This window comes from Pimephales promelas, chromosome 5 (genome assembly GCF_988280905.1).
Source record: "Pimephales promelas chromosome 5, fPimPro1.hap1.1, whole genome shotgun sequence".
NCBI classification, from domain to species: Eukaryota; Metazoa; Chordata; class Actinopteri; order Cypriniformes; family Leuciscidae; genus Pimephales; species Pimephales promelas.
The window spans coordinates 16,049,245-16,075,147 of record NC_142773.1 but is presented as its reverse complement, the minus strand read 5'-3'; the positions used below and the strand labels follow the sequence as shown (position 1 = coordinate 16,075,147).

At 36.6% G+C, this 25,903-nt stretch overlaps 2 protein-coding genes across 8 annotated transcripts in view; one reads left to right on the top strand and one right to left on the bottom strand.

Annotated features, from left to right (window-relative positions):
- The window catches only part of apoltp (apolipoprotein lipid transfer particle homolog), a 64,111-nt gene extending 51,822 nt beyond the window's left edge, over positions 1-12,289 (bottom strand). For all 5 annotated transcript variants that reach the window (XM_089131029.1, XM_089131027.1, XM_089131030.1 and 2 more), the window contains exons 1-13: positions 12,159-12,289; positions 11,958-12,008; positions 11,467-11,615; positions 9,940-10,010; positions 9,505-9,670; positions 7,140-7,277; positions 6,875-7,052; positions 5,430-5,566; positions 5,240-5,343; positions 2,698-2,863; positions 2,407-2,592; positions 1,421-1,573; positions 1,178-1,322 (exon numbers count right to left, since the gene is read on the bottom strand). In XM_089131029.1, the coding sequence (XP_088987155.1) occupies positions 1,178-1,322; positions 1,421-1,573; positions 2,407-2,592; positions 2,698-2,863; positions 5,240-5,343; positions 5,430-5,566; positions 6,875-7,052; positions 7,140-7,277; positions 9,505-9,670; positions 9,940-10,010; positions 11,467-11,615; positions 11,958-12,008; positions 12,159-12,228 (1,714 nt within the window). In that variant the 5' untranslated portion in view covers positions 12,229-12,289. The remainder of the gene's footprint in view (positions 1-1,177; positions 1,323-1,420; positions 1,574-2,406; positions 2,593-2,697; positions 2,864-5,239; positions 5,344-5,429; positions 5,567-6,874; positions 7,053-7,139; positions 7,278-9,504; positions 9,671-9,939; positions 10,011-11,466; positions 11,616-11,957; positions 12,009-12,158) is intronic.
- A 4,406-nt stretch (positions 12,290-16,695) lies between these two features.
- LOC120471460 (Krueppel-like factor 9) lies at positions 16,696-25,154 on the top strand. Of its 3 annotated transcripts, none has more exons than XM_039661290.2 (3): positions 16,696-16,790; positions 16,885-17,523; positions 22,440-25,154. In XM_039661290.2, the coding sequence occupies exons 2-3, from the start codon at positions 17,022-17,024 to the stop codon at positions 22,712-22,714; spliced, it is 777 nt and encodes a 258-aa protein (XP_039517224.1). In that variant the 5' UTR covers positions 16,696-16,790; positions 16,885-17,021; the 3' UTR covers positions 22,715-25,154. The 3 variants fall into 3 exon arrangements, with proteins under 3 accessions (XP_039517224.1, XP_039517222.1, XP_039517223.1); XM_039661288.2 differs by having other exon boundaries at positions 16,700-16,790; positions 16,881-17,523; XM_039661289.2 differs by having other exon boundaries at positions 16,705-16,794; positions 16,881-17,523.
- Positions 25,155-25,903: the final 749 nt, after the last annotated feature.

Below are 25,903 nucleotides of genomic sequence, written 5' to 3'. Positions count from 1 at the left end.
CAACCCTAATTTTGAAAATAACAAGACTGGAACTAAACATGTTTTGGTAACACTTTATTTGAAGGGGTGTGCATAAGACTGACATGACACTGTCATAAACATGACATAACACCTGTCATGAACATAAAGGAGTCTTTATGAATGTTTATGACTGTTGTCATTAAGTGTCATTCGGTAAATTATGACACTTTTAATGCAAAGTTGACATTGTTTAAAATGTCTTTTTTATGACAACTTGACATTAACAAAGACAAAAAATGTCTTGATTATGACAACTTGACATTAACAAAGACAGAAATATCTTTGTCATGACAACTTGACATTAACCAAGAAATCATAACCTGTCAACCTGACATCTACAGTATATAACTAGTCCAACTTGTTCCACTTTACTTGAGGTAAGGGGAAATATTAATGACACTGTTGTTTGACAGCATTTGACAGTGTAATAACCCTTAATGACATCTTTATAACTAGTACAATGTGTTCCACTTTACTTGAGGACAAGAAAAATATTCATGACACTGTTATAATGGTGTCATGACGGCCAAAGTCAAAAACATCCACATATGACAGGGTAATGTAATGTTAACGAAAAGCTAAATAACTTCTTTAAGTTTGATAATTAGACCTGTTATGACATATTTGTGACAGGTTATGATTTCTTGGTTAATGTCAAGTTGTCATAATCAAGACATTTTAAACATTTTAACTTTGCATTAAAAGTGTCATAATTTACCGAATGACACTTAATGACAACAGTCATAAACATTCATAAAGACTACTTCATGTTCATGACAGGTGTTATGTCATGTTTATGACAGTGTTATGTCAGTCTTATGCACACCCCTTCAAATAAAGTGTTACCCATGTTTTTATTATCTTTTTATTTTTTTCCAAATGTAATGTGTGATTTATTATGAGACACACCAAATGAAGTGATACTACCAGAATTTACTCTTGAATATTTATCAGTAACACTTTACAATAAGGTTTCATTTGTTATCATCAGTTAACTAATGTTACTTATTTCATTGTTAGTTAATGTTGACTAATGGGACCTTATGGAAAAGTGTTATCAATTTGTCGATTCATGTTATAATGATTAGAATTTCAAACTTTCATTGATAGTGTCGATTTAATGTAGTACATTTGAGTTACTAATAAATTTCAATACCTTGACTGGACTGCTCATTGCTTAACGTTTTCTTCACAATTGTGAAAATCTCCTGGTTTGGACAGTGCATGAGCTGCTGATATGCTGCAATTCTGACCTCCACATTCTCTTCCTGTCTTTGAAATGCCTGAGCAAGGGCTCTCCGCTGATAACATAAAAAAGAACAGAACGCAAGGACGTAAGTTATGCAGTAATAGACGTAACATTGATGTAAACTGGTCACTGTTGTTTGGTGATGCTGACGTCATGGTGGCATGGGATTCTCCTGAATGCTCGTATAGCGGCCAGACGCAGCTCCAAAGGCACAGAATGATTCTGCACACAGCGACTTAGTGTGGAGATGAGGTCTGATCCAGCCGCACCAGCAGTCTCCACTGCTTTCAACACATGCAGAAGCTGCAACGAGAGATGCAGAACAGATTAAAGGAATATTCCAGGTTCTTCAAGAGATAATTGACATAATTTGTGGCATAATGTTGATTACCACCAAATACAATTTTCGGTACATTAAATACTGAATGTTTCATCACTATAACCAGAAGACATACACAATATGAGTTAACATGATTTTCATGTGAAAAAAATCACTATTTCTGTGTAATGTTATATCCAGTTTGCCAACTCTGTCACATGTCGTTTCAGTTCTAGGACTCTTCTTATGACTTTCATTTCTTTCTAGCGTTTCTGTCTTTCTTGTTCCTATCTTTTGTTCCTGTTTGCCTTGGTTGCCTTGTTTCCTGTGTGTGCTCATTTGTTCCAATATTTGCCCATTGTGTTCACCTGTTCCTTGTTAATGTACTCTTTTACTCCTGTGTATTTATACCCTCTGTTTATTTCTGGTTCATGCCGGTTATTGTCTTTACCTAAATGTGAAGCTGTCAATTATTTTTCTGACCGTACTGGATTGTCATCTTTGTTTTTGGTTGTTTATTAAAGGGACACTCCACTCATTTGCATAAAGCTTTACATTGTTAGAAACCCAGTTATACTATTGACACCCTCTCATTTTCCCCTAAGACGAGAGAAATCTGCCATTTACATTTTTCACTTCCTCCAATGAAGCAAAAATCATTTTACGTCATTGCAAGGAAGTGTAATGGGGGGGGGGGGGGGGTTCTGTAAAGACTACAAGCACTAGATCCCACCCAGAAAAATGCTGCCAGTTGAGTTGGTGCTTGCATGATAGCCTATCTCTACTGTCTATGGTTATTGTCATCTTTCTACTGTACCTCTGTGATCTGAAAAGGGTCATCCACTTCACATCCTGCCTCAAGACTCTGCTTCAGAACATGGACGAACTGCTGGACTTCAGAAATCTCTTTGCATCGACCCTGTTCCTGTTGACAAAGGCCGTGGACCAGTGAAGACACAACCAGAAGTGCTTTTGGACGGATAAGAGGTATATCCAGAAGAGCCTTGAGGAGAAAAGTCCAGCAAATCCACTCAGTTTTTAGATAAAGCTTTCAGTCTAGTATTATAAAATAATTCAAATTAATTCAGTGAATTACTCAAAACCGTACACTGAGGTGGCTAATCATGGATGAAGTAGGGTGGGACGTAAAACTGATAGTATTGAGGAGGGGTAGGACATGTTCTAGGTCAACTTCTTTGTTCAGAATGAGGTCTGTTGTGACAATGATGCAGTCCTCAGTTCCACAGGCTGACAGCATATCTACAAGTGGCTGCCTGCCACGACAACAGAAACCAACATTAACATTGTAAAATAACAAATGTAACAAGACATTGTAAAAAACATTGTATTTTATTATAAAACAATGACATTAAGATTGTCAATAGAAAGCCCCTATTAGGGGACATGGGGATGGGGGAAAAATATTTTGTTTTCTCTTTGGGTTCCCTAGTAGACCTTTGGGAGATTCTCGGCAGAACACTGTAGCATTTGGACCAATCAGGCACACAATTATTCATTATATTTAACATATTCATATATGATTATTACAGTCTTGTATAGTGTCTTTTGCATTGTACATGCTTTATGATAGAACCATTAGTTAATGTAACCTCACCTACAGTGGGGCCAAAAAGTATTTAGTCAGCCACTGATTGTGCAAGTTCTCCTACTTAGAATAATGAGAGAGGTCTGTAATTTTCATCATAGGTACACTTCAACTATGAGAGACAAAATGAGAAGAAAAAAAAAATCCAGGGAACCACATTGTAGGATTTTTAAAGAATTGATTTGTAAATTATGGTGGAAAATAAGTATTTGGTCACCCACAAACCAGCAAGATTTCTGGCTCTCACAGACCTGTAACTTCTTCTTTATGAAGCTCTTCTGTCCTCCACTCGTTACCTGTATTATTGGCACCTCTTTGAACCTGTTATTTGTATAAAAGACACCTCTCAACAGCCTCAAACAGTCACACTCCAAACTCAACCCTGGCCAAGACCAAAGAGCTGTCGAAGGACACCAGGAAGAAAATTGTAGACCTGCACAAGGCTGGGAAGAGTGAATCTACAATAGGCAAGCAGCTTGGTGTGAATAAACCAACTGTGGGAGCAATTGTAAGAAAATGGAAGATATAAAAGACCACTGATAATCTCCCTTGATCTGGGGCTCCACGCAAGATCTCATCCCGTGGGGTCAAAATGATCATGAGATCCCAGAACTACACGGAGGGACCTGATGAATGACCAGCAGAGAGCTGGGACAAAAGTAACAAAGGCTCCCATAAGTAACACACACCGAGAGGGACTCTAATCCTGCAGTGCCAGACGTGTCCCCTGCTTAAGCCAGTACATGTCCAGGCCCATCTGAAGTTTGCCAGAGAGCATATGGATGATCCAGGAGAGGATTGGGAGAATATCATGTGGTCAGATGAAACCAAAATAGAACTTTTTGGTAAAAACTCAACTCATCGTGTTTGGAGAAAGAAGAATGCAGAGTTGCATCCCAAGAACACCATACCTGCTGTGAAGCATGGGGGAGGAAACATCAAGCTTTGGGCCTGTTTTTCTGCAAAGGGGACAGGAAAACTGATCTGTGTTGAGGGAAGAATGAAAGGGGCCATGTATCATGAGATTTTAAGCCAAAACCTCCTTCCATCAGTGAGAGCCTGGAAGATGAAACGTGGCTGGATCTTCCAGCATGACAATGATCCCAAATTTTGTCTCTCACAGTTGAAGTGTACTTATGATAAAAATTACAGACCTCTCTCATTATTAGGAGAACTTGCACAATCAGTGGCTGACTAAATACTTTTTGGCCCCACTGTAAATCATGTTTGGTATCTATGAATTTCTATTTTAATTATCTGAATGAGCATTTATGTTATCTTGATACCTATGCAACATATTGCAAGAGTCTTTAATAGTTTCTCCACCAACACCCAATCCAGTTACATATGCAAAACAGACTGCTCAAAGACAAGTTGTTTAGATTTGTGTATGTGTTTGTTGATTTAGTTTAGTAAAACTTCTGTGCACTGCTCATAAATCAACGATCCTTTAACAATATGATCACAGCTAAATGCTAGAAAGAGTATATTTCTGTAGCCATGAAACATATCATTTCTGAGTATTGGCAGACGATCAATGAGTGTTCGCTGGACAAACAGATTCATTGATAGCAATATGAATACATTTAATAAGCTACTTCTATTCAAACTGATCCAAATATTATTCATATTTCTCTATTAAGCCAATTTGCTACAATGCAAGAAAAAACATTTCGAGATAATGCAAAAGGCATTTTTTTTCTTTTTTTTATGTCTGTTTAAAAGGCTCTGTGTGTCTATTACAGCTACTAACAGGAAAGTAAAATGAATAAAACAATAATCTAATTTCACCCCCAAAATAAAAATAAAAAGCTAGAAATGATATGCATTTATAAAAAGACATTATGTTTATGGCAATTTAGCTCATTCAATTCTTTAAAAAAAATATTATTGTGTGATCAAATCACAACACTGTATAGTGTAAATTCATTATAATTTTTTTAGCACAACTAAATTAAAGTCACATGCAATATATATATATATATATATATATATATATATACATTTAATTTCAAAACCATATAATAATTGTTGAAGGACCAACCAGTCGTCTCGGCATTTGAAGGAGGCCTCATGCCATAAGTCTCTCAACTGATGGGATGACATTGATCGCAGCTGAAGCACCAGATTGAGCAGAAGCTCTGATTGCTAAGAATGATGAAGAAAGGTGAGAGAAACCTGGCTTCATCAATTAAAGGCATGCTTTAATGCTGTGAACCAGTGCCTGAGCTCACCTGTTGTTGATCTGTAAGGTAAGCACACAACGTCCTCACGGTGTTGGAAACCTCTTGAACTGATGGTCCACCATGTCTGCCTGAGGTTTGGCCTTCAGCCTCAAACACAATACTGCTCAAGTGGCCGGTGATCTGTCCTGAATTACAGAGAAGAATAATGAAGAGTTATGTGTGAGCTTCTGTTTACCATATTTGATGTGTACGTTGATGAATGAAGCCCAAATTCAATCTATATAAAGTGATCGTGTCGTTTCAGAACATTTTGGACTAAACCGCTCAATTCATATGGATTAGCTTTACAATCTCTTTATGATCTTTTAAGTTTCAGTTGAGAGTTCTCAGATTTCATCAAAAATATCTTAATTTGTGTTCCAAAGATGAATGAAATTCTTACGGGTTTGGATGACAATGAGTAATTACTGACAGAATTTTCATTTTTGACTAACTGATTAACCTTCAAGGAGATAATCCATTGCACATTATTATATATTCAAAATGAATCATTTAGATATATTTTCAAACCAGTTTGACAGATTCACTAGAATTAAATTGATCAAAAGAGTCGGTTTAAAGGAGTAGTTCACTTTTCAAAAAAACTTTTGCTGACAATTTACTCACTCACCCCCATGTCATCCAAAATGTCCATGTCAATCTTTCTTCAGTCAAAAAGAAATTAAGGAATATTCTCTGTTCTGTGACGCACATTTGTGACTTTCCTGTTCGAACGCGTTCATCAAAATGAACGAATCTTTTTCCGAGTCATTTGGTCCATTCAACGAACAAAACAAGTTGACTCGGAAAAAGATTTGTTCATTTTGGTGAACGAGTTCGAACAGGAGAGTCACGAATGTGCATCGTGGTACAGAGCAAGGCGAGCATTTGAGCTTATAAAACTTAAACTTTGTTATTTTTTTTTTTAAATGAGCGATCGATTCGCTTGATAAGACCCTTATTCATCGTCTGGAATCGTTTAAAGCCCTTTGAACAGTTTGCAGTTTGTACTGAAAATGTCATTTGGACCTTGAACCGTTTGGTTCCCAGTTCCACTGAAGTCCATTATATGGAGAAAATCCTGGAATGTTTTCATCAAAAACCTTTTTTTTTTTTTTTCACTGAAGAAAGAAAGACATGGACATCTTGGATGACATGAGGGTGAGTAAATTATCAGTAAATTATCACATATATATATATATATATATATATATATATATGAATTTCTTAGAATTTTTTATTGAATTGCAAATCTCCTTTTAATTCAAATTCGAATTGTAATTCTAGATCCTATTTTTGACATCAATTCAAATTCAAGAATTGAATTGGAATTCTGCAGTCATTCTCAATTCAATTCTGAATTGTGCACAAGCCTGGTAGAAATATGGCATTACTACATACCTCTGAAAAAGACTAATGTGATCACATTGGATCGAAAGCCATCTTAGTCTTACCCAAGTCCATTGGAGTTGCTTCAAGGGTTCTGAGTAGAGTTAAGGTTGAAACGGTTTTAGTTTCTGTGGCTTCTAACAGGCCTGGCAGGGGAATCAGTGACACAGTTTCTGTACAGTTGACCTTCTTCAGCATTGTCTCATCATAGAGCTGAATGCACGTGAGCCCTGCACTCACTGTCTAATCAAACAAAAGGGACACTCAAACTGAAGACAAATTCTCATTGGGTCAGTTATGTGAATGTTAAATGCAAAAATTGGGGCCCACCATGCCCTCCTTCAGGGGGACAGAGTTCTTCCAAAACTGATTGATTCTCTCACTGAGGCACTGCTGGAGGTTTCGGGTCTTCATCAGTGATGGTCCTCTCTGTTCATAATAACTCATACATGTCCCATACACATCAGTCTGTAGAGAAAACATAATCCAACATCATTAATATTATATTGCTCATACTTACATCGTCTTGAGAAAAAAAGGATATATTTTTAATGTTTAAACTCATTAACATTAAAAAAGCTTTTTGAAAGAAGTCTTATGCTTTTTGTCAAGTCAGTGAACTCTTATTCACAGGCTTCAAATATGACTGCCTCGGACTCCATGTCTGCATCCGAAAGTTAATGCCTGTTACAAACTGTGCGATTTTTGCAATCCTAGATGATCACTGTACAACATGGATCTAATAATGTATGTAGACTGTACAATGATCACACCTTTTAAAACATACTGTAGGCCACAATGCAAGTTAGTATAGCAGAATGAAATGTCATCAGCCTGCTAATGGTGAACAAATGGTGGACTTCGACAATTGCTTTTTATGTACTCTGAAAAAAAAAATGAATGAAGAGATTATGGACGTCGTCATGGCGAAGCAAAAGAGGCCAACTTGCCATGCCAATTTTGCAAATGGAGCTTGAGGTAAGTAGTAATAAGTTTTAGCGCCATGCCGCATTTATCAATACGCATTTTATGTTGCATTTGTATTTGCGGTAACACTTTACAATATGGGTGCACTAATATGCATTAATTCATATTAAATAATGCATTGATAATCACGAGTTAATGTATAACTAATGAAGAACAAAACCATTAGTTAATGATTACTGCATCAGCAACTAATAAAGAGTCTATATGATTAATAGATTAAGTAATACATGAAGTGCTATTAATTCAATGTGTCATTGTGTATTAATTCCTTAATAACATATTTTATTAACTAATGGTGTAAATTAATGTGTTAATTACCACAGTTAGTCAAAGCTATGCACTTCAACTTCCAGTTGTCTGCTTTAATTAATCATTAGCTAATGATTTGCAAAGGTATTATTATGTTATGACTTTACTTGTTGGGGCACATCATTATTAACTAGTAATATAGTAATTGTAGTAATTTGCACATGAATTTGCACTGACAATAAAGTAATTAATCATGTATTAATGCATATTAGTGTACCTGTCATATTATCTGGAAGCTGAAATACAAGGCTTTGGCTCATTCTGGTAATTAACATATTAATTAACACTATTAGTTAAAAAATGAGTTATTATGGAATTAATCCACAATTACATATTTAATTAATAACAATTCATGTATGAACTAATACATTAACCTTCCAGACTCTTAATTAGTTCCTAATGTGGTAATCATTCATGAATAGCTTAAATAATAATTAGTTACACATTAATTCAGTATTATCTGTGCATTAGTTAAGCATTAATGCTTATTAGTGCATCCGTATTGTAAAATGTTACCGTATTTGCTATTCAGTGGATGTAAGTCTAGCGGCAAACACACTGTAAGATGATCATGCTACATTTCTGACATTTGGTCACAAGATCGTGACAACGGACATCTTTGAGCTCGACAGGGACGCGACTATTTTATTAGATGAAATCTCGTAATTACGTTAATTATGACATGGAGTGAATGCACCTTGATTTTAAACACATAATTCAGCGTAATTTGTTTACAACAACAAAATAGAGCAAAGCTTTGCTGACAACTAAGCCAACATAGGACACAAAAAGTGTGAAAAGTAGGTCAAAAATGTATATTTACACACACACACTGACTACTAACTGCAATTTTCAGACTCCATATTTCCTTTTAGCTCAACTGTCATGGAATGGAACGCATAGGATTGTGGGATATAATGGTCAGTGAAGGATGCTTCCTTCAAAAATGCATCAGATGAAGGCATCTCACAATAATTGGATACAGATGTGCCTTGTTAAAGGTTTATATATATATATAGTTTCCATGACAGAGTTCAAGATAAATATTTTCATTATTACTGGAGCTGCAAATTTGCTTAGTTTCAAATAATTATTAAACATCAAGCACAAACTATGCAAACACTCAGTGTCCGAATTCACACAATCGACATTATTAACTCCTTCAAGTGAACTATATAGTGACATAATGCAGGGAATAGTTCACGAGGGTATGGGGACTATTTCTAGACTCTCGGTTCTCAAAGCTGAATTTTCAGCATCGTTACTCCAGTCTTCAGTCACATGATCCTTCAGAAATCATTCTAATATGCTGATTACTATATTTACATTTTTCTGAAATACATTTTCAAGTTTGTTGTGTAAAAGCTGGCCTGTAACGGAACAGCAGTTCCTCTCTCACCTCTCTCAGCGTCTCCATGACTCGTCCCGAGCGAGAGGTCTGGAACATGCTCAGGATGGATCTCTTGATGTTGAGGGTCCACACCTGCTCAGCCTCCTGTGGGCAGAGCTTCGTGACCTTTCCCCCCTCCAGCGAGAACCGCAGGGGGTTCTTCTCCAATGACTCTCTGAGAAATCAAAACACCAGATGGACCTTCAACCTCTCAACACTCGTCCCATGAATACAGACTAACTCTAGTGTGTCAAGATCAAGAATTATAGTCAATGACATGACCCTCAACTGAAGTACTATGTTATTTAAAATGTTTATATCACTCTGATTAATTCTGACACCTTGAGCCAGATATGAAATAACAGTGACTGTACAATTTTTGTGTAATAATTGGATGCAAACACAGAAGAGCATGAGTGAGCGTATCAGAAACTTGGAATTTACCTTGTGTTTTTCAAGCGTAGCACCGAATTGTCTCGTTTCGATGAGCTATGCTTTATTTGTATGTTCCTCAGCTATATGGAATAGATTAAACATACTATTAAAGGTATTATTATATGAATATGGCTATTATCTAAGTTTGAATCAAAAGCCCTGCAGTGTCCATGAATCTCATGAGAGGTTGTATTGTTGTTATAAAAATGTTGCATTATAAAGCATGAAAAGCTATGTCAATATGCACTCAAAAAAATATTAAAATATAACTCCATTAACTGCCACCCCCCTTTTTGTCAATAGATGTGAAAATCCACTATCCAAACTTAAACGGTTGTAATTCAAGAAAGCTTTGTAAGAGTTCGGTCTTGTTTTAAAGAAGACACTCAGAGTGTCACTTTTAAAAAAAAGAAAGTGTGAAAAAGGTATAGAAGTTTAAATTTACTGTAAATCAAATGTATTTTACTAAATATTTTATATATTTCACTAAATAATTTGAAGGTGATGTCACAGAAATTGAAATTCCTATGAGATTTTGTCTTGGCTCTGTACAAAAAACCCCCCAAAAAAACAACAACAAAAAAAAAAAAAACACCGTGCCACTGTGTGTCACCTACACTCAATTGATTTTGTTTTTGTTTTTTTGATGCGTTCTCATGTAACAAATTAATAAATTTTTGTCCAATCACAAAATATGGAACCTTGAGACTCAGGCCTTTCCGACGATATGTGTTTTGTCAAGATTAGTAAAGGTTTTGATTGTAAAGTTGTTTGTAAAATTATTTTTTTGTAAAATGAAACCTGACAACGCCCACTAGGGGAGGAGCCTGCTAAAAGAATTGAAAGTACTGTTACCATGGTAATGCAACGTCCAGCTTCAAAACTGTTTTCACTGAATGATTTTTGAGTTTGTAAGCTTTCGAATGATACCTAATTTATGATGATTACCAAAATATGTGATATGAAAAAGCCGATAAAAATTTGCGCCAAGCGTCCCGCGGTGAGGGGTGACGGTTAAGGGGTTGAAATCTCACTCAATTGATAGTTTGAGATTGTACACACTGTAAAAAAATATATATATTTTCATGATTTGTAATCACAACATTATTTCTTTTGTCAAATCAACTTATATAATTTATGTAGTTCAGATAACATAATATTTTAAGTTTCTGATGATTAAATCAATCACCTTCATTGTATTAACTAAATTTTTCCATTTCAATGAACTTCATTTTTAAGTTAAACCAACAATATTTTTTTTACAGTGAGATTCACATTACTCATAATTATCGTTTAATTAAGCTGGCTTACTCAAATATTTGAGTTGCTTGTGTCTTACAGTGTCCCAATTTGTCATGGTACCAAGTATATATATATATATATATATTTTTTTTTTTTTTTTTTTACTTATATCTACCAAATTTACTCAATATTTTTAAGTGTAAATGTAAAATAAAATGGACTACATTGTAGTTTAAATTTAGAGTTTGGATGACAAAATTGCATGCATAACATGACTGAGACAATAGAACATACCTTTAATATCATTTCTGGACATCCTGGTAGGACATCGATGTCAACAACACAGTCCAACGCTAACTGACTGCTTCCTGGTGAAGGACCTTTCCAGGCACTGGTTATCGTTGTACTGTATCTATAGGTGTGCCTTTGGCCTTTCTGCACATCTGTACATACAATAAAAGTCATGTGTGTGTGTGTGTGTGTGTGTGTGTGTGTGTGTGTGTGTGTGTGTGTGTGTGTGTGTGTGTGTGTGTGTGTGTGTGTGTGTGTGTGTGTGTGTGTGTGTGTGTGTGTGTGTGTGTGTGTGTGTGTGTGTGTGTGTGTGTGTGTGTGTGTGTGTGCGTGTGTGTGTGCGTGTGTGTGTTTATTTATACTTTAGGAACAAATTTGTCCCAGAAGTCATCTAAATCAGACAAAACCTCCATTTGGTGGAATCCATGTAAAAATGATAAAGTAAATACTGGTGTTGCAATTTTTCATTCTTAGTCAATAACATATTCTCTTACCAGGGCAAGTAGACTTGCAAAGTTGACCTTGGTGGAGTTTGTGGCAGTCAGCTTATAAAAACATAAGCAAGTTAAAAAAAACATAAAAAAAAAAAACATAAGTGAATGCAGAAGTACTAACATTTGCACTTGCAAGGCTACTTGACCATTTTATAACATATTCAAAGGAGGATATTAAAGAATAGGATATGAAACACTTACCACTGAAGAAGATAAGCAGCATGATTAAACAGAGATTTTGAAGCGATAGACGCACCGGAGACATAGCCATAAGTGATTGGATTTAAAGTAATGCCCTGCACCAGCACTTGTAGGAAGAGACCATTACTAGGAACGCATAACCACATAAGTGAATGGATAGATGTTGAGTTAAGCCTTTGTAACAAACCCACAGGGCATTCAGACACCAATCAGAGGACAGATGCCCACCAGGGGACCATCCAGCTAACAAAATCTCGCAGCATACCGATGGACATCTTGAACTGAGTCTCTGCCTTCTCACAACATGCTCACGCATTCGGCATGGCTTGAGCACTGAGCAAAGTTTTACCTTATTTTATTATTTTAATTGCAATGTTTGTGAAATATTTTGTGTTTAAAGTGCAATTTGTTTTATTTCATTTCTACTTTAGATTCTCACGCCACTTGTGCTGTGTGTTATAGGCTTTATGCAATACAATCGACAGAATTTAATGTTACACTGGGGCACTTAGTGGATGGGGACCATCTGTAAACACTTACTCGCTGTTACAAAAGTATCACGAAAGGTGTAAATAAAACGTGTATGGTGATTTATGAGTTGAACATCACTTACTAGCTTTTTTGTGTGCAATATATTAAATTTTACAACCTTGCTGCTATGAAAATCTCCAAGGTTTTAACAGATAAATCAATGTAATTGTTTTTTATGAATTGCATCACATTTGTGCTTTAAAATCCAAAGATGTGCCTCATTCACTTCCATTATAAGTGCCTCATCACAATTTTTATCTTATTTTTAAAGAAAATAAGCATGACTCCTGCCATCTGATAAATAATTTATACTTTTACAGCAAGTAAAAGTAAAAGCCCTTTAGTGTAATTGTAAAAACGGCCACTTCAGGTCATGTGTCTTGTTTGCTGTGAAACCTTTACTGATTTTTACTAAGTGGAAGAATAACATGTAGCCTATAGTTGTTCGTTTTTTAAAAATAAACTCTTAACCCTTTGATGTGCAAGCAATGCCCTTCTAATGCACAACATGGGTCTAAAAAGACCCGTATTCATTTCCTATATTATTTCATGCATGAAAGTAATATCTTATCTTTTGATATCACTTTATTTAAACATTTTATACAGTATTTCATGATCTATAAATTTCATGATTTAAAAAATCAAATTTATTATTAAAAATGTCTTGTTTTCAATTATCACATATTCCTATTTTTAATATTTTCTAGTTTTTGTGGAAATACATCAAGTTTACACACATGGGTCTAAAATGAGCTGCAAAATGATATGCAAGGGTGTTAAAACAAAAGAATAAAGACTTTTTGTTAAAATGTCATAGTTTAGATTTACACATTTACTGTAACTCTTGAAATGTTTATTGGCCACTTTGTCACATAACACACATACAACTGATAAAACTGAAACTGAACTGTAGTTTAGTGCAAGTGTAGGGGATCTCCCTCCCCTCCACCAATGTGCAGCATCCACCCGGATGATGTGTCAGCAGCCATAGTGCACCAGAACACCACCATTTATGACCATAAATAAAAATGAATATGGAGAAGGTTTCTGCCCAACGGCAACAATATACTTGTATATATAACTTTTTAGTGCAACTTTTATTTTGTTGACCTCAGCTAACTTTAGATAAAATAGAATATGTCGGCCACAAGCTAGCTAATAGTATTGGACATATTTCTCTTTTGCGCTTGGATTTCAAGGTCAAGGTAAAATACATTTCTTTCAAATATTCAGCAAAGAAACATGAATGCGCATCTTTTTAGACCCATGTTGCGCATTAGAAGGGTATAGTGACACAAAAACGTGTGTTGATTTTTATTCGAAAAGTATAAGGATTTGTAATGATATAAAACAAGCTAACTGAGGAATACCTGGAATATTGAATGATTAAATTAAATTCTTGCAAAATGAAAACTCAGTCGAGTCTATTTTAGACCCATGTTGTGCATCTAAGGGTTAATGGATTGCAAAGTAGTTCAAAGAATTTTGTAATATGAAACCTGACAACGCCCACTAGGGGAGGGGATGCAAAAAGAATTAAAAGTACTGTTACCATAGTAACACAACGTCCAATTTCAAAACGGTTTTCACTGGATGTTTTTTTGAGTACGCAAGCTTTCGAATGATACCTAATTCATGATGATTACTAAAATATGTGATATGAAAAAAAGCGCTAAATAAAAAAGAAAACCAAGCGTATACCTGCTAGCAGGATGGTGAAAGTTAAGGGGTTAAAATCTCTGAAAATTGGACATATAATATGCCTAAAAATCTGTTTTTATTGGATTCACATTACTTATTGTTGAATTAAATTGGCTTACTCAAAATTTTTTTAGTTTCTTGACTTTAATTTTGTTTTTGTTTTGTTTGTTTTTTTACATATTTTGAATTTACTTAACTTATTTTTTTTGACATATATTTCCCAAAAGGTATACGGACTTTTCAGATTTTACTCAATATTTTAAATGAAAATATAAAAATGTTTCACATAAAAACTGACTCTTAATGGACTGAAGTGTATATATATATATATATATATATATATATATACTTTACCATTTACCATTTACCATATATTATATATATTTATAGATTTATATTTCATTTCATTGCATATATATATATATATACTATATATATTTATATATTTCATTGCATTGCATATATATATATATATATATATAATTATTATTATTATTATTATTATTAACACAATGCAATGCAGACTTATAAATACAGGTAAAGCACATACAAATAAACAAACAAAAAATTACTATATATATTATATAGTAATAGATCCATACTATATAGTATTTTTTGTTTGTTTGTATGTGCTTTACCTGTATTTATAATTATGCATTGCATTGTGTTGTGTTATAGGGTTAACAGAAAATGCGTGTGACCTCTGACATATAGCAATTGTAAGTCGCTTTGGATAAAAGCATCAGCTAATTGCAACTGCACCATATAGTATATATATATATTTTTTTTGCTTATGGCCTCTGAATATAATTAAGGAGATATAAGATATAGTGATAGTAAAAGTTAAGTTTAAATCTAGTCTGTTCACTGAAGACAGGGAGGAATAGAACGGCTTGTCCTTAACTATGGCACCATCTTCTGGGCTAGCTGTGCAGTGAAGCACATTAATAAACAAAAGATGCAAGTGCAAAAGCTATTTTCCTAATTATTATTGTTATTTGCAGTAAAAATCTTGAATCACTCTTTAAAACAAGAAGCAAAAAATAATAGTTAAATCAACATGGTGTGTATGTGTGTGTGTGTGTGTGTGTGTGTGTGTGTGCGTGTGTGTGTGTGTGTGTGTGTGTGTGTGTGTGTGTGTGTGTGTGGCCTCAAACCTTACATGGACAACACACACACACACACACACTATCTACAAAGCCTTTATTTTCAGTAACAGTATTCCATTATTCCTTTCAATCCTCCTGAGCACTACCTATAGGCTATTTTCCACTACACATTTCACTGTGAAGTGTTAGACAAAAAAGGGAGGAGGCCATCATGCATGATTCACAGCATCTGTTGAGGCTTTCAGGTTGCCCTACTTCATCCATAGTGACTCTCTATATCTCATAATCATGGCTTTTCATGGCTTGTTACTCGCTGTAATACTCTAACACCAGACTCCATCTGGTCTTTGGAGGAAAGGCTGAAGGCCTGGACTGATGAACTCAACTGGGTCTAATCTGCTGGGGTGTTCATTGTGCACTCTGATGAAACAGTTTATGGCAAGAGGCTGTTGTTTAGAAACAGTACAAACTATTTCAAAGGATTTATATTTTAGGGTTAGAGAGCTTCGTAAGAGATGAGTGAGTGTAAACAGGGCATGATCCCACCTCCATTTTATTACACTGAAGCAAAAAAACAGACCAACATGTAATTCCACGAACTAAATACTACTCCTTTCTGCATTAGAGCTGTTTTGTCTAGTAGATTAGGTACGATTATGACGAATGAAGAGGACACCGCCTTCCACATCTTCATTTAGTCTGCACTATGACGTCACCAACTGATAATAATTCATTTGAGTACCTAGCTGTTATTATTACTATTATTAATATGCTCTAGGCCTACTCGAAGTAAACTGCACTGTGATCAGAATTTATTTTTCCCGACAATTTCATTTGACTTATTATTAAATGTTCTCTTTGCTCCACGCCCGTGGTGCGCGTCAGTTCACCACGTGATTCGGTGTTTCTCTTTGCATGCTGACGACTGGACGATTACGAAGCCTACTATGGCAAATGTTGGTGCATGAATATAAATTAAGCCACTTTGAAGTTGCTTAGTAACCTTCCTGGTTCTGCATTATACTTAATATTTATGAGCTCGCCATGATTCGTGTATTCGCCTGATTAAGCCACGCCTATTTACTCACATCTGCTTTTCAGCCAATCCGTTAAGCCTATTGGGCGAACGGTGTGTTCCGCAATTAATATTCATGAGCCAAGCCTTCTCCGTAGTATTCCGAAATTCGCTACCGGGGGCGTGGCGTGGGCTTTGCCGGTTTCAGCAGCAGCAGACACAATGAAACGAGGGGCAATGTAGGACACCACGTTGGAGCTTGAAACTCAGACACACGTCGGTAGCGTATTATTATTTTATTTTTTTTTACTTCTTTTGGATATTTTGTATCGTTCATTTAATTTGGTTTGTTTGTATTCATCATAGATAGATAGCAAAGGTCACTGCTGCTGATGAGAAAAAACAACGTGTTGAAAGTCTTTGGGAAGAACCGCACGGGCTCAGGAAACGAGGCTCTCCATCAGAACTTTAGTTGTGTCGTTAAACCCAGTCGCGATTAAAAAAAAAATGTCGTTCGCCTATTCGGATTATCTGGCCGCTGAGTGTCTGGTGTCGATATCCAGCGGTCCCGTCCTCCATCGACCCACCCCGGTGTCTGGTGCGGCTCAGGCCCCTCCTCAGGGCCTTCCTGCCGGGGAGCCAGACGGGTCGAGCGAGGACAGGGAGGTGCGGGAGACGCTCCGGTTAGAGGGGGCCAATATGATGACGGTGGCGGAGATCCTCACCGACCTACACGACAAGTTTCGTCCCATGTCGGCCTACTCCGAAAGCAGCAACTCGTCATGCGGAGAGAGCGGCTACACCACGTTGTCTGACTCCACCACCCCGACACCGACCATGACCCCCTCTGCCACCCCTGTCCCGGGACAGTACAATAACACTCAGCAGTTTTGGGGAGGAGGAGGCGCACCCCGGTCCCCCACCAAGCGTCACCCCTGTACTTTCGACGGTTGTGACAGGGTATATGGCAAATCATCCCACCTGAAAGCCCACATCAGGACCCACACAGGTAAGCTGAAGCACATGGGAGCGGATGGACGCTTACGCCGCGCCGCAGTCATACATCATGTAGCTAACGTTATGTACATTGAATATGCGCATTTATACTCTCCTTGTCATTAACTTGGATCGTATGGAATGTATACAGTTTTAAAAACTGTTCATAATCTATCTATTAGTTTAAAAAAATCCCGCTGGAAGGGTTTAACCATATTATTATGGGTTGTTTTATTGGAGTAACTTTTAACTGTCGGCCGTTTGTTTGTTGACTGTTGTCAAGGGCTCCCTCTGTCAGCTCTCACTAACCGCTATGAATAGAAATAATAAAAGTGAATTTGTGGGTAATAATGAAATTCACTACTCGTTAGTTGAACAAAAGGGTTAAAACTCCCAACTGTGGCCTCCGAACAAAGAAAGTTTATGAACAAAGGAAGGAGCGCGTGAGGGTGGACGAGTAGTAGTAGTGTAGTGACGAACCCTGCATTTGCATATGAACAGAGCTCGATTACAGAACTTGCGCGTGCGCGGTTCCCATGTAAATGCACTGTCTGTTATTTGACTAATGCTAAAAAAGCCATTTAAGCCACACCTGGCCTTTCTCCATGAGCTGTTCAAAACGGTCTTTATGACTGGTTTTGTTCATGAATTTAGTTTACTGTTCAGACAAAGTGATAGTTTTTAAACAGAAAACAAGTGCAGGACCTTGTATAGTAAGATAAACTAGTAGGCCTACAGTTACTAGTACACTAAGAAAATGCAAACGCTGCCTACTTAACTAAGAAATCATTAGTACACCGAGTTAGGGCTATATGACTTTCATTACAGTTTTAAATTACTTCATAAAGTATTTAGTAACATAATCCAAGCACCACAATATTAAAGTAATGTAATCTGATTACTTTTGGATTCCTGAAGTCGAGTGAAAGTTATTTTTAGGAGAATAATTGAGCATGCACCAGGATAGCGACAAAACCAGCGGTCAAATAAAAGCATCAACTAAATTCGCTGTTAATATAAATCATCCACCCACCCACCACCTACCTGAACCTGTGATTATTCTCTGATTTAAAAATCTGCAGCCAATCGTCACATTACAAATATTCTAATTCTCAGTGTTAAGCATGATGATATAGTAACATTGTATCGAAGTACCGGTAGGCTGCTTTTAAATAACATTTGGCTTTTTTAAAGTAAAATTTCTTCTTTGGCCAAATTGCATTTCCTTAATAGGCTATACACAGGCTTTAATCCTTCAAACTTAGAATTGTCACCGTTTCCATCAGTGCAAATTCCTGAACAAACACACACAAGAAATTAAATTCGCTCATCCCAAGCAAAGGCTAGATTATTTACTATTAGCCTTAATGAGTTTGTTGTCATACAACACTTCACAGCCATTACATATCGCATACTCATCACCTGATTTGTCCTGGTTAACTATTCATTAAAATACATGCACAGTTTTTTCTTTCCTTTTGTTTTTAATTCTCCTTTTCAAAATTTCTCTCGGATCTGTGTTCAATTATTCGAGATTTTGATTTTAGGTAATATCGTCCAGCCCCATAATGGTTTCACTTAATTAGTTTTAAGTGAAACCATTGTAATCCTGATAGTATTTTATTTTATTTATTTATTTATTTATTTTTACAAAATGTAGGCTAACTTTAATCTTATTTTGATTTCTTGTCTTTTTAACGTAACTGTAATAAATTAGTTTCCAGATTTGTGTATCGTGATTGTTTTAGTAAGTTATTAGGATTAAGGTGTTGTTTTTGACCCATGTGACTTAGATTGTAACAAATGAGTTTATGATGCCATAAACTCATTTGTTTATTATACCATAACATTATTTTAGAATACAATGTTTAAATAATACAATGTTTAAATATTATTACTCACCAAAATGAGCATGTTGGATTCTCTTCCACATCTTATTGAGCTTGATTGGTTTAAAATAGTTTGAATTCTTAAACTGACAAGACATTAAAAACACATGCAAATGATTAACTTTCGTGATGGCCTTATTGGTTCTGTCGACTGACCCCGGTACAGTATGCTAATGATAGCTGGTGATCAGTTACAGATTGCAAATGATACACATTTTAGTTATTAGTAGTGTAATCTATTACATACAATTTAGTTAATGTAATCGTACAACTTTTAATATGACCGTCTTGTATCATATTGAATAAAAATACAAAAAAATACATGAAGGGCATTACATTACATCAGGGTTTCCCAGACTGGGGTTTATGAAGGAACTGCAGAGAGGTAGGGAGTTTAATGAAAAGCTAATAATTAAATCATAAACATGTCAAATTATAAGTAAAAACAAATCAACACATGCTAAAAAGATTAAATACTTTATTTTTGTACCTGCATGTCACTAGATCACTAATCAGATTAATAAATTATTGACTTAATTATTAAATGTATTAGGTGAAAAGAGGTGTGACTGGCAAAAACAAAAAAAGTTTCTGTTTACCTGCATTAATAAAATGTAATTATGAAATTATATGAATTTGTGAATTTTAATGTTATTGAAAGTCAAAACCCTTCCAAAGACATAGTCATACATTGTTAAATGAGTGACTATTGGCTGGTCTTTGTGTGCAATTTAACAAATCTAGTGCATGTATTATATCACTTATATAAGTGATAGGCTTTTTTAGAAAGTACAATTAAAAAAGTTTAAAAATCAATAAATTCTGAATAATTTACTAACATTGTGTGAATATGTAATCAATAAAAAATTTAACTGCAATCTGATTATGAATAATGTTCAATGGATCACAAAACACGCATTATATTACACTTTTTAAATCACAGATCAGATCATTTTTCGATTAGCATGAAAAATAAATAAATTGAAATGGGGGGGGGGGGGGGGGTTATGGCTTTTGTTTGATTAACATGAATGACAGACAGCAGCAGGTATTTATAGGCTGCTGTCACTTTAAGACCTTACGCACGGGTCCAATATAATGATAAACATTCGATTTCTTTCTCAACTGTTTATGTTCACTTATGACATAACCAACTACATTTACGAAAATACTTGCAGAGACGTGGTCTGGAAACCATGTTCATTTTCTCGTATTTGAGGCATGGTTTACGAATGCCCAGAGCCGTATTATTGGCTGCTACGAATGTCTATCAAATGCGCCTGTACGTAGCTCATAGCCAAGCGATTTAATTATACCCGATGATGTATGTAGAGCGACAGAAAATAAGACAATGAAGACGACGATGGGTCAGAGATTTAGGAGATTTATGTATACGCAAAATGTGTTTCTCAATGTCAAGGGTACTTCCTTGGCAGGACGGTCTTTCCAAGTCATTTCCTTCAGAGGCTAGACGAGGCTCCTTTTTAGCATTCGGAGAACACGTAAATGAAACAGGCTAGCACGTGCACGCCATTGCGTCATTTACATCAGTTAAAGGTCCGCTTTCGGTGCTGCAAAAATGGTAGTGCTACTGGTTTGGTTGTTGTACCACACTGTTTAAACACACTTGACCGCCTTTATTTTGTCTTGTCAGCTCTCATAGAAATAAATAAATAAAAGTAAGAGCAGGGAATGTCTAATTGAAGAGAATTGGCACTGGCTGGTTACTTCCGGGTTCTGGACTGGCTGCAGTAACACGTCTCTGTCCATGCAGGGGCGCTCGCGGTTGAGTGCAGAATGAATGGGAGTCTATGGGGTTTCACCCCCAGAAATCCACTTTTCTCAGGATGCAATTTTTTGTCAAGTAATTTGAAAGTAGCATTCAAAAGGGAGGGCATTTTTAAGTTCACTTATCTGTTCTAAAAATCCGTTCAAAACTGTGATGACGTCACACAACACAATAGCAGAATGCTAGCGTGTTCCGGCCAACAACGGCCTAACCTGTAAGAAATCAAAAGGACATAAGTACTCGTTCATTCGACTTTTGGCCTATAATCTATATTGAACTTGCAGAATCAACAATAAAATATATATTGATTCAACGACAAGCAGGTGAAAGAGACACATGTAGCCGTTTAGCCCCATAGACTCCCATTCATTCTGCACTCGCCCGCGATCACCTCCCGTGGAATTCTAATGGAACTGCAACCACGATGATACACAACGGGGCTAATAGGAAGTGCCAAGGCTCTCCGTTAGACGGGCTCTGATAAGGGATAATGTATAGCGAGACGGTTGTTATAGCGAATACAACCCTGCGAACTCTAACGCGAATCGGAAGGGTCTTGAATCAGCCTGAAGGTGTTGTATTCGCTCTAACAACGGCCTCGCTATACATTTTCCCACTTATAACATGGCTACCTACCAAATAAATCAATAATTTGAGACAAAATATTGATTTAAAAAGGATTTTAAAATGATTATATTACCGGAGTGAACATCTGTGTCCATAGCTGTTAAAACGCATGAAATGGTAAAATATGTGATCAACAAAAAAGGCTACTGTAATATGAAGTAAAAATTTAAAAAGTGACCAGTAAAAGGGAACAGCTTTAAATCCCCCCTCTGCAAATCAGTTGAGCCGATATGTTTAATGTCAAACGTTAGGCTGTATCAAAAAGGTAAATTCACGTGGTCCATAGATATAAACAAACTGCTTCGGTGTGTCAAATAGACGTCATCATCGACTTTGACTTCTCAAAACTTTTTAAGTTTTTAAAATCGTTCAGTTATCTCAAGCTACTGCGATATGCATATGTGCATTTGCAATATTTGGAATATTTTTTTATATATTGTGCAGTCCTAGTTGCTAAAAAACTAATATAGTAGCTGTCTAAAGTTTATCAGTTAGTATGCTTTATATCTAGAATAATAGGTTGCACAGGTGCCAAGCCCTTGCTTTCTTTATAGTGCACTTGTGTGTTTTACACGGCGTTAGTTTCATCTAATGAGTTGTGGATCGTCCATGTGCTCTGTCTAGGTGAGAGGCCCTTTCCTTGCACCTGGCCCGACTGCGAAAAGAAGTTCGCCCGTTCCGACGAGTTGGCCCGACACCTGCGTACCCACACTGGCGAGAAACGCTTCCTGTGCCCACTCTGCGACAAGCGCTTCATGCGCAGCGACCACCTCATCAAGCACGCCCGCCGGCACCCCAACTTCCACCCCTCCATGATCAACCGCAAGGGTTCGGCTCAGGGATCCGCTTCAACCCAGCCCACCGCCGCCTCCTCAGAGTACGCCAGCACTGCCATGTAGACCCCTGCCTTCTGCACTGTGACCACCGTCTCTAAGACACTGCAGCTTACTCGATCGCCGTGCATGCTGGGATCCTTTCAAGCTCAGTCCTCACTTCCACAGGCCAAAAATGAAGAACTTTCACCACGTCTTCCTCCGAACCCCTTCGCCCAACCAGTGACGACCAAAACGGGCGAAGGAGACACAAACGCTCAAGCACATTCCCAAGTCACGTGATTAAACGATCACATGACCGACAAGTGACGGCGAACGCAGCATTGGTCTTAAATCGCTTGCTTTGGGTGTTCTAGATTCATCTGAAATGCTGTAATGGCCCTTTTTTTTTGGGTGCATGCAGACAAAATTGCGACCAGCAGCAGCACAATGTTTTCCGTCGGCCATCGTTGTCGTTTCACTTGTCAGCCATGTTTTTGAAACTTCCTAAAGGATACGTCACAGTTTAAGGGAAAGTTTACTCGTTCTTTGGTCTTTTTTACAGTCGTTCCATCTATCGTCGAAAATTTCGCACAAAATGTCTTTTTGTATAGCCAGAACGGCAAAACCAGTCAGTTTTTTGTTGTCCACACATGCTGTACGACACAATAACCAGGTTCAATTGCAGAATTTTCACAAAGTATTTGTGTGTTACTCATGAATCAGTCACGCATAACACGTGCAGTGACTTTATGCATTCTTAAACCTACTTGGCTTTGCGAAAACTTGGAAGTTGTGATGTCAAGTTTATCCATTCCTTCAACGAATTCTATTCTTGACCACCTTTGAAAACCAAACAACGCTATCGATTGAAACCGAAACGGCCAGTGAGTTTCTTCCGGGTAGAAACACTGCCTGCAATGCCGCATTTCCACATAGCTTTCCCTACTGAAAGTTGTAGTAAGTTATTGTCAACTTAATTTCCTTTTGTTTTCTATTAGTAGTATAAGCATGGCAACTGAAAAAGTAGGCTTTTTTATTGTTAATTTTATTAGACCATGAATTTAATATTATTATTATTATCATTTTCCACTTTGTTTGGCCATGTAATGTTGATACATGTAGCAATGTGTTTAATAGTAATGTGGATACGTGTAGATAAATATCTATGCTTGCAGCTTCAATGGTAAAGATGTTAGATAAACTACTAGAAGTAATACACCTCATATTAGGGGTGACAGTACACGCTTGAATAGAATAGTGCTGCTTGTGTGCGAATGTGTGCGCGTCACGTTCGTGTGTGTGTGTGTATTCACGCGGGAGAGCCGGGAAACGATCTCTCTCCAAAACTGTCCCTCCCGTGGACCTCTTACAACTATCTCAGAGAACAAAAAAAAAAAACACATCAGGAAACTCAGAAAGCCTTAATCTACTTGTTTTGCACCATTGTTTACTGTCGGATATTTTCTACAGGTATGCCGTCAGGCGTCGTTCTTCTCGACTAAAGAAATACACATGCAATATTGCACTTTTTTTCTTACTGGTGTTGTCAATAATGCTAGTCGTCTGCTAGTGTGATGGGTTTCGCTGCATAGATGCTACTGCATAGTGCTCAACTATACGAACACTGTGGAAGGGGATAAAAACCTGTCACAATAAATCGATACATTTGTCTAAATGCGCACCTTCGTCTGAGTGCTTAAACCAGTGTGAGGAAAAATAGACTTGATTTTTGTGGACTTTTCACTTTCGTTTGTATTTTGCTTTACATTTTGGAGTGTAATGGATGCAAAAGCTCTGAACTCGGTTGGGTCTGGTATCAAAACTACAGCTTTTTTTTTAATGGTTTATCACACCGTTCTTCTAATCAATGCAATATTCGGAGTGCTTTGAGCTTTACTGCTGGCAGTAACTTGAAGCACGATGACAACTGACAAGTTAACAAACCAAACCAGAATAGCATTTTGTTTGTTCTGTAGCTACTTAAAGTATGTATTCGTCACAATGCTTGAATGTTTGGCCGGGTTTTTTATGTCGTCTTTTAGTAGTAGTTCTCCTGTTGTGAGTCGTCTGGATCTTTTGACCGTTGACGACATCAATGGTTCACTGTGTTGGGCTGCGGTGGGCTTTGTATGTGATTCTCGACAGACTGAGACCATTGTGATCACGTCATTGGACTTTCACTCACAATGCCCTCTTTTAGCAGTCCGGATTCAACTTTGTATTTGATATCCCTCCCATTATACTCGACACATTCGCAGCTAGTACTCTGGACAGCCATCACAAACCACTGGATCAAATCTGATATTATTATTATTATTATTTTGTGCGTGTTTTGTGGTCTTTAATTTCAGTTATTATATTTTGCATTTAGTTTGATGTACTGGAAAGTCTTGTTTCTTATGCTTTTGTATTGGTTTATGTACTGTAGATGTCTATAGTATGCAGAACATAGCTTTCTAGATGGTTTAGGACAGAACCCAGATAGCTTCGCAATCGTATATTGGGGAAAACATGTATTCTGTAGTTCCTTCGGGAAAAATGCTGCAACTTTTGCCGTGTTCGAGGCATCCGATGTCTTGCGTGTCAAACTAAGATGTGCGTGAGCGCGGCTGCTTTTAATCGCGACGCTAGAGTGAGAATATGTAGATTGACGATTTTATTTTAAGAACTGTTTTGTTGCTTGGCGTACAATCTAGATCTTGTCCATCAGTTTTGACACACTAAAACGATTATGCACTGATTGGCAGATTGTCTGTAGCGAACACACTAAAAGGATGTCTAATGAGATCTATTAAGTTCTCAGTCTACAGCCATGTCTCATATCAGTGGACCTATGGGTTTTGTCAATACAAAAGCCTCCATGTATCTCCTCAGGTGATGAAACGTAATGCTGAAAACCTCTGTCCTTCACGAGTAGGACCTAATGTTAAACGTTCTTTTCATTCGCTTTGTTTTGCAATTCTCTGCCATTTTATTTATTACATGCTTTTGTTTTGGTGTGCTTTAAAATATCTTCTTTTTTTTTTTACAGTACTTACAGTACTTATTTTAAGGTATGAGACTTGACTAATAATTTGCTTTGATTCGTTGTTTGCCTCCAACAAAAACAAACAAACAAAAAATACCCTCCAGTGCTTTTTAAATAATAAATAAATGGATTAAGAATTATTTTGTGTTTTGGTGTTTTTTTATTTTTATTTTATTTATATATATATATGAAAATACTGAGATGTGACTGTGATTAGTTTTATTTAGCTTATCATGTGTCCTCAA